The sequence below is a fragment of the Centruroides vittatus genome, unplaced genomic scaffold (genome assembly GCF_030686945.1).
Source record: "Centruroides vittatus isolate TY-2023 unplaced genomic scaffold, ASM3068694v2 scaffold_1167, whole genome shotgun sequence".
Classification (NCBI taxonomy): Eukaryota; Metazoa; Arthropoda; class Arachnida; order Scorpiones; family Buthidae; genus Centruroides; species Centruroides vittatus.
The window spans coordinates 220,048-229,966 of NW_027122671.1; the positions used below are offsets into that span (position 1 = coordinate 220,048).

General features: G+C 25.7%; 1 protein-coding gene across 1 annotated transcript; it reads right to left on the reverse strand.

The window, feature by feature from the left end:
• Window positions 1–680: 680 nt before the first annotated feature.
• LOC136986663 (carbonic anhydrase-related protein-like) lies at window positions 681–8,451 on the reverse strand. The gene is made up of 11 exons (XM_067284241.1): window positions 8,397–8,451; window positions 8,254–8,325; window positions 7,521–7,712; window positions 7,417–7,443; window positions 5,613–5,792; window positions 5,375–5,526; window positions 4,225–4,308; window positions 3,922–4,146; window positions 3,602–3,755; window positions 1,885–1,892; window positions 681–701 (listed from the first exon to the last, which is right to left on the reverse strand). The coding sequence occupies exons 1-11, from the start codon at window positions 8,449–8,451 to the stop codon at window positions 681–683; spliced, it is 1,170 nt and encodes a 389-aa protein (XP_067140342.1).
• Window positions 8,452–9,919: the final 1,468 nt, after the last annotated feature.

Genomic DNA, 9,919 nt, shown 5'->3' on the forward strand with positions numbered 1-9,919 from the left:
CTTATCAACTGAGGATTTTCTTTAACATTTTTCGTACAAGAAATAACTGCATACTTAATTATAAGACAATAAATAGAATGTATCAAGCAAAAGATATTTCTAGTAAAATTAGTGCACCATGCTCCCCAGGTTGAATCAAATGCTATGATTACTTGCCAAAACCATTTCGGCATACCAAAAGAATCAATGTCGATTCCGAATATGAACAAATCGAAATACGGTTGAAGAGGTAAAGTAAACATTGCATAAAATACGGGAAGAATTTCAAGACAACCGAAAATCCAAATTCCAAAACCATAAACAAATGCCCAACGTTTCAGATTGGAGATGCTACCATTGAAATAATCAGAGTATTTATTTATCAAATCGATTACGCTATCCCAGACAGAGCTTATCAAAACTCTGAGACGATAGAATGATATTAAAGATTGTATACACGCTATTATATCCCATATTAAGATGAAATATATTTGAATTGGAAATCCTTGCGTAAACGCAAACGTAAGATTAGTACATATAAAATGAAGGCGTAGATAAATAACGATGAAGACGAAATTACTCCAGCAACAATTTTTTCCAGTCAGATTCATTCCATAGAGTCTCGTGGAATATAAAAATATTTTTATATGTTTATAGAGTAAAGTGTTCCTTTCCATGATCATAAAATTTACATATGATGTTTACTGAGCTTCTTTTGATGTCTGAAATTAAAATACAATTAGTTATTAATTTTCAAAAAAATATATGATATTGCAAGAAACATTTTACTGTAATTGAATTATCAGTTTTAATACTTTATAATAAACATATATATATAGATAGATAGATAGATTAATTCTAAGAATTAATATTAGTTTCGATATAGATAGGAATCTCACCGTTTATTTAAATACATATTGTTAGAAGTAATTGTATGTTTTATATAAAGTAATATATTTCGCTTTATAATTATCGTAAAACTCTACTTACCTCGTATTTATTAAGTTATGATTTACTCAGAAGCCTGTAATACACTGCAATTCAACAGTTTACTCGTAATGACTAATACGCTTTAGTAATGAGGGAAAGTAGTTAATCTGCTGAGAAATCAATAAGGCAACGGTAATAAAATAATGTTTATTACTAGTGTCACGAATTACCGCTATACCGGTAATTCGAAATCTTCCGCTATCGATAATAAATCCCTAACTTATTAAATTTCAATAATGATTTATCGCAAAATAGGCTACGTGAAATTAAAGTCATATAAATATATAACAAGCATAATTTGATAAGTAAGGAATCCTATTTTCCGTGTTGCGGAGTGGACAGAACAACTAAACACTGGCGAAATTGATATGAAACTGTGTACAAATTTTAATGTTACACTAAAATTTTCCCATAGTATATCGATTAATGTTAAATTTAAAAATACCGTACTATACTCAATACTAAAAGTAAAAAAAAGGCAAATAAACACAATGATACAGATATCATTTCCCGTTAAAAATCGGTTTTAAAACATTAACCAAAAACAGTTTCATTACCTGTGCTACTTAACACTCACCAACAGGCTGATCACGTCGGTTTTCCAGGCTTTCTTCGCCTGTAAAATATATAAATAGGTATTACTGTAGTTTCTCATAGAAAATTATTCCGGAAGGCATCTCTCTTGGAAGATTGCCTGTGTTGCAATGCCTCATCCTATTAATCTTATTCCTGATATGGAAAAATTCTATTCTATTAAATATTCTAATAAAACGGCTTTATTTAAATACATAAACTAATGAAGACAAAATTAAATAATATTATCAAAACAATAGAAACAAATTTATCAAACAGACATTTTCCATACCTTTTCAGTTTCAGACACATTAGGGCTGTAATGATTTTTTCTTAACTTACTTGTTCATCTAACAGTAATAAACATTCCAGTTAAAAATCATTATAAATATTTTTTTAACAAACTTAAAGATTTAATAATTTTTACTAATAAGACGAAAATCGTTCGATAGAAAAGCTATTTAAAAATGAGTATTTAAAAAATGCTATTCGGAGAATGTATACAGTACGTGCAAAGAAAGAGATATTAGTAAATAATATATGATAACCCAAATAGAAAATCCTATTATTTAAGATATAAAAACATGGAAATTAAAATATCGGCATAAAATACACGAAAAACTGTTTGAAAAAAGAAATAATTGGTTACAGAAATTACAAGAGAGTAGTGCAAAATAAACAGCAGTGGAAATGAGCAAGATTTGTATAAATTACGTATTCTGTTTCGATCTCCGTTGTTTTTGTTTGGATATGAATTGTTACTTTGTTAATGATTGTGTTATTACATCAAGACCTAACACGATGAAGTACAGTTTGGACGGTCGCCGATCGAAGGATTCAATACGCCGTTTAGTAAAATCATAATCAAAAGTTTTAATTAATATAAAATTGAGCTTTTGTTATTCTGAATAACATTTTAAATGAAAATCGTTCCATACAATTTTATCCATACAAGTATAAAATTAAGCCATAAAACTGCAATAGCTCCATGGGAAACCGCCGTGAACTTTGACCTGTCGACCTGGAAGTTTCTCGAGCACCTCACTTATAACGAGAAAGGCTTAAGTTTAAAATTTGAGCTTTAGTAGTTTTTCTGTAGGAACCTCTGAAATACCAGATAAAGAAAAGAAGAATAAAAGGAAAATACAGCATTATTGATTGCTTATATTTCGGCAATATCTTTATAGAACAATCTGAAATTTCAGTAAGATCTGAGTGGATAAATTTATTTAATTTAATTATAAAATTCTTATAGTGAAATTATTATATCAAATATTATATTTTTGTTAACTGTTATTTGAAAGATAAGATTTTCTGTAACTTTATTCGAACAGGATAAGACAGATCAGACTTTGGTTTAACATTTACCGGGTCTTTTTTTTAATTATATTATAGAAATAACTTTCTGATGATTACGTAATAACCTCTAGATTTATTTAAATTAAAATTTTGTCAAAATTTGGAAACATTGATAAATTATTATTTTTATGGTCCCTTTAAGTTCAAGCAAGTTATGTCTCGGATCGATTTTGGCGATTTTACGAAATTGATTATTACATTTAATAAAAGTTAATTTATAAAATTAAAACGCAAACAATTAAAAACACCTTTAAATTTTTTATTGTGCATATTAAATGAATTCTAAAAACCAATACATTTAAATTAGTCTTTATTTTAAAAGTTCTAGGTTTATTACAAAAACAATACCTTTTATTTTAGTAATTAACATAGAATATTATAATTTAAAATTTAAAAACATATTTTGTAATATATTGAATTTTTTAATAAAGGAATAAAATCTCTAGTTTTAAAAAGTTATATTAAATCACAAATCAATTACACCTGTATTACTTTTATAAAATATACACACACGCACACATACATATGCTTTTTTCTTCAAAAGCTTAGCTTATAACATATCGAAATTTAGCTTGTTTGTACCACCAATCTTCTTTATTATTTTCTTTACCATTTTTCTCTTCCTTTCCATTTTTCTTTTCTTTTCCATTTTTCTCCTCTTTCCCATTCTTTTTCTCTTTTCCATTCTTTTTCTCTTTACCATTCTTTTTACTTTTTCCATTTTTCTTTCCTTTTTTCTCGTCCTTTCCGGATTTTGAACTCAAAATATCTCTACCATTTAAAGGTTGAATTGGTCTAACTTCATTCAAATCTCTTCCGTCTTTTTCTGTTTCTATACTTCTAAATTTCTCTAACTAAATTTATAAGAACAATTTCGGAATTAAAAGATATATATCATCGATGCAAAATTTATGAAATGCCTAATTAAATTTCTAAAATAATTAAAAATAAAACACATTTTAAAATAATTCTCGCGTTATTTTTACTGGAACTTTTAAATATACGTTACTTAAACCTTACCTGGCTTTTGCTAACAGTATTAGAGTAATGAAAAATTATAAATTTATAAGACTCCGAACATTCAGGTACCAATGAAGATCCATTATAAGTTATATAATAATCTGTGTGAGCCGGCAATAAATCTTTTAACGTTAAAGGAGACTTCAGCGTCGAATTCGAATCTACTTCATCAACATCTTCCAATGATTTGACTACACTTTTTAAACCTTTATTTGATTTTCCGACCTAAAATTAAATTTTTTTAAGCATTTTACTTCATAATAAAATTTCAGGAATATTTTAATACAAGCTAATTTTACTTACGTCAAAGAGAGAAACTAATACCAAATTGGCATCAGGTTTATCCTCAACTTTATCATATTTCGTATTTAAATGAAACAAGGCAACCTGTTTATAGAATAGAGTTCTAATATTATTTCTATATTTTTGGTTTGTGAATTTTATAATAATAAAAGCAAAAAATTCAAAGGACAAATTGATATTAATTTATATTCATATATCTTGATCTTATCTAATATTTGATAGCCATAATCGACTCAAAGAAAGTTGTTAAGATCAGTAAATATCTAACAGAAATATATTACAAACCCTCTATTACTGTTTATTACCATCTTCCTTTTTTAAAATGTCTCTAATTATAGTTTTTGCAAAAAATATACTATTAAATATCTCATTCTACATGTTTATGTATATATTTATGTTATTTTTATATCGATAACTTAACATTTAACAACAGAAAATTATAAGGAACATTTAAATACAATCAATTATTAAAATAATACAGCTGTATTTTTAACTAGTGTAACAAACCATAGTTTTTCTCTTCGTAAAAAGCATGTCGCCGATTAAAAAAATTCAGAAAGTAAAAATAAACATCGAGAATTATATATTAAATTATAATGATTGTCAAATGTGAGCTGGATAATATTTAAATAGAACAATTATACTCTTATAATCGTTTTATCGAGTGTCAAAATTATATATAATTGATTTTGTGCCTTCATTTGTCATTGAAATAATGTCGTAGTCAACGCAATCTTGATAATCAAATCACCACACGAATAAATATATATTTTAGATAATCAAGAATATTTTTAATAATTTTTCATTGTATATTTTAAAACTTTCAAGGTTATGAACCCATTGATAAACCATTACAAAGATATAAACTAGGTCGAACAACCGTATAATTTTCGTTTTAGTTGTTAACAAGGATAAATAAATAAATCTTAGATATACATCTAACATTTATTTATTAGATTAGGAAGTTTTTAGAAAAGGAGCTTTTTTTACAAAAAATTTAAATAATTACGCAATAAAAATTAAAAATTTTATTATCGTAAAAAAGTTAAGGAAAATTAAATAATTATATATTAGATTTTTATACATATGAATTTTTTGAAATTTTTTTTTATTTCAATAAATAATTAAATATACATTAAAAAAAACTTACCTCGAGAGGGAAATATTTGCTATCAACTGTATGCTCAGATCCATTTTTGTTAGTTTTACCATATTTAAATGTAATTCCGATTAAACGATACGTAGCTCCTAGCCATTCACTTGTAACAGTGGCATCATTATCCTTTGGTAATGCAATATAAACTATTGAAAAAAATAAACTTACGTTAGTTATTTTTCAACATTTACTAAATTTTCTAAATTTTTACTATGTAATAATATTTACTTACCAACAAAGCCAGCATTTTTTATAAACAAGTCTTTTAATGGTTTGTCATAATTTTCGAAAGTTAATTTTCCGAGATTGGGATCCACAGTTATTGCTTCCGTGTCAATATTTATGGGTGATTGTTGTTTTCCTCTGCATCCTTTGTACAAACAAGGCCACATATCTGGCTCGTCTTCGTATTCTTAGAATTAAGAAAGTTTCAAACTTTAATTTATAAATTTAAATTTTATTTATCACATTTTTAAAACAACAGTATTTGTAGTAATTTTATTCTTGTGGAAAATTACTATAAAGTATTACGATTACATTACACAATATTAAATCGTATTTAAATTAGTATGTAAAAGTTATTGTATAAATATGTATAATTTTTATGCAAGGAACTTTAAATAGATGTAACCTTTTTATATGAGCATTAAATGTTAGCATTTTGGAATATTTATACTAATATTTATGATTAGATGCATCAAAATTGGAGATTCTTTTATGTATGTCTTTCATAAAATTCGTATTGTAACATATCACTCCTAGTTGTTCATAATTAATTATGAATAATTATTAACTTTGTTTATTTGTTTTATAGTACTACCACCAAAACTATAAATATTTTCTATTTCTACTTTATTACGATTTATTTTAGTTATACAGTATCAAATCTAATTTCCTTAACATTATGTAAAAAATAAGCGTCAAATTAATTTTGAATGAAATGCAACTTGGTATATTACGGGAATATAAATGTGCCATGCATTTTAAACAATGAAGTTAAATTTAAAAATACTGAATTTATTCCGTATTAAGTAAATAAAATTTATAGCATATTCAATCTAGTTACGGCTGCGAGATAGTTTTTTAAACCTTATATTGTAAATTTACATTTGTTTTCATCTACCACCCGTTACTATGATTGACTGGCTAGTAGAGAATATTAAGACATCCTTGTTTTAATTTCATCTATTATAGACCAACAGCAATGGAGTGAGGAGGGAGAACGACATCTAAGCTATTCTAGCCGTGATAAATTAAGAAAAATGGATCGGATTTCAACTCGAATCCCTTAAAGCAAAAGGTTGACATTCTATCTCGTGGCTATATAACCCTTTTTATTGCGATTTACCTCACTTTTCTGTATAAAATAACAGATAAATTTCTACATTTTATCTCCTCTTAACATACACTTTACATTCTAGCAAATAAATTTATATTTAACTACTACATCAATAATAAGAAAACTAATTAAGAACGTATTGTTTTTATTATAAAAATAAATAAACTATTATAGTATAACCTAAATGTCAATACTCTATCTTCTAAGACAGTGATTCTCAAGATGGGGGTCGCGACCCCCAAGGGGGTCGTGAATAATATTTGCGGGGTCGCTGAAAAATTGATGCCAGATCAATTTTTTCAAATATTTTATAAATTTACTATGGATTCATGTTTAGAAATAATAGAAATAAAAAATATATAAAATAATTTTTACTTAAATAAATTGCACGTATAAATAATAAAAATAATATAAATATTTAAATACGAGCCTAACCCCCTCCCTCCGGGATGTTTTTCGACACATACTTATTCTTCGGGGTCCTTTGAAATTTTTAAGTGCAGAAGGGGGGTCGCGGTCCAAAAAGTTTGAGAAACACTGTTCTAAGAAATTATGGAAAGTATTCTATAGATGAAACTAAACTTATATTAAATCTTTTATTATTTTTAAAATAAATCTTCAGTATTTAAATCTACTGCTTATTAGTAAATTGTTTAGCATTCTTCGATAAGAATGAATAATTAAACATTTTACTTACGGTCAGAAGAGAGCTCGAAAGGATATTCTAAAAGAAAATATTGAGAAAATTTATAAATTTTGTATAATAATATTTTTATGTTAATTATATTTAAATATACGTACCTTCTTCCTTTTCTTCGGATTCCTTTTCTTCTGAATCTTTTTCTTCAGAATCTTCCTCGTCAGATTCTTCGGAATCTTTCTCTTCTGATTCTTTCTCCTCTGAATCTTTTTCCTCTGAATCTTCTTTCTCTTCTGATTCTTTCTCTTCTGATTCTTTCTCTTTATCTTTATCCTCTGGCTTTTCTTTAGGCTCTGAATAATTATTATCATACAATTTTAATATAAAAAATAAACATAACACATTTAATATAAGAGTAAAATTTAAGATAAACAAAATATACCGTATAACTTTTAATATATTTTTCTTGATTAGTAATCTCTCTAACTTATCTACAATAGTTTAATTACATTGCTAATTGATCCACATTGAAAAATTAATTTTACTATATAAGTGTGTCAAATAATTAAATTTATCCATCTAAATCATTAATTATCTATTCGGATTTGCGTTATTACATTACCAAAAGATAAACAATAATAAACTTTTAATATAATTATTAAATAACAGAATTGAATATGTGAAATTTTACACAGGCCTAAATGAAGAAAATAGTTGTTTTAATAGGAGGAATTTTAATTATTTCCATAAATATTTCTTAAAACAATTTAGTATTCACAAGTAAAAGATGAATGGGAGTTTAAAAACTCCCATTCATTAGAACAACTGCTTAAGCTGTGATGTAAAATTTCAGATATTCAAGAATGCATTATTCAACATTTAATAATTTCTTACCTTCAGCTTTTGCCCAAGGTTGGAATTGTTTCCCGTACCATGGATCGTATTGCCATCCGTATTCTCCACATTCTATATACACCGCAAAACATATTATTAAGAAATATATCGTTTAACAAATGTAATTTGTGTATGTAACTTACCAATGTACACGACGCCGCATAACAATATCCACAGAAATAATGTTATATTCTTCATTTTCACTTCTCAATGAATGGTCGATACTATAATCAAATCCTTTTATAATTTTAATACTTTTCCTTGTTCGTTACCGATAAACTTTATTTTAAGTAAATCATTTTTTTTAGTCGAATTTTATCACGGAAAACGAATCTTTAAGAATACGAAAGTTGGCGATAAGCAAGATAAACTATTTTCCTCCAGTATTCGATATTTAATTATATTTTTAAAGCGTATAATAACTTTCTAATAATAACAAATATAATTAAAATTTCAACAACTTTTTATATTTAATTACTTTATTATAATCTTGAATACAAATTACTACTCGACAGTAAATTTGTACCGAAATTAGCGTAGAAGCATAAGTTTTTGATATTTGTTAGTTATAAAAATGATAGGATACAAAGTTTATTTAGTAATTATTATTCAAAGATACACGAAGACATGAAATATTTTAACGTGCTCTAGTTTAAATGCTTTAACATGCATCCAAGTCAACATTCTCTTTTATGATAGTTTAGTTTTTAGATAGTTTGATTAGTTAGTGAATAGGCTTTTTTTAAAGATTTAATTGGCATGTTTTTTATGATTTCAACGGAAAATATTCGAAATTGATTAAAATCATTTAGTATTTTATATACAGATTAGAAAAAAAAATGAAAAATATAAAAATCAGATTCTTCCTACTGGAAATTATCTTTATGAAATAGGAAAATTGTTGTTATTAAAAACTTAAAAGGAAAAATAATTTCTTTTCTTGATAATGAAACTCTATATTGTATTATTATCTATGTTCTATGCACCTTTTATTATAAAAATAAATTAATAGTAAATTTTTAAAATGTTTCTATAAAGTTTAGTGTTATATAAAAACTTTAAGTAAGGTCTGCTTAATTTTTTGGATTAAATGCTACTGTAGAATTTATATAAATGTTTTAAGTTATAATTATAAATTTAAACAAAGTAACCAAAAATCTTGAATATTTTTAATTGCATAATTTAAATACAGTACATATAAGATGCCGATACATTATTTACGCATTATTCTATCGTTCATTTCATTAAATTCATTAGAGTCTTCCAAAATTTTGTTATTAATAAAACGTCAAGAATTTCGAAAGAAAAAGAAACAACAGTTTAAAAAGAAATTTGCGAAACGTTAAAAATTTCGTTATAATACAGATTTGATGATTTGATATTTCGAAGAAATAAAAATGAGCAGCCCTCAAACAGTTCAATGAAACTGGATAAGTATAAAATTACTTTATTACTGCGAATAAAAACGACTATTATCTACAATAAAAATCTCTCAGAATGGCACGTGGCTAAATCACGATATGTATTAAATGAGGTGCAATTGTTAGCAGATTTAAAACGTAGATAGCAAAATACCGTATAATAGCTTTCAAATAAAATTAAAATATGGGATATTTTTTTATCGTACAAGTTATATTCATTATAAGTTTATCGACTGATAACAGCG

Excerpts from the sequence above, each read along its gene's own strand:
- LOC136986663 (XM_067284241.1), bottom strand. The coding sequence starts at position 8,451 with ATGAAGAATATAACATTATTTCTGTGGATATTGTTATGCGGCGTCGTG. Across the intron at positions 7,444-7,520 it reads ATCCGAAGAAAAGGAAGAAG|AATATCCTTTCGAGCTCTCT; the intron begins GTACGTATATTT and ends ATTTTCTTTTAG. Across the intron at positions 3,756-3,921 it reads ATACTGTTAGCAAAAGCCAG|TTAGAGAAATTTAGAAGTAT; the intron begins GTAAGGTTTAAG and ends TTATAAATTTAG.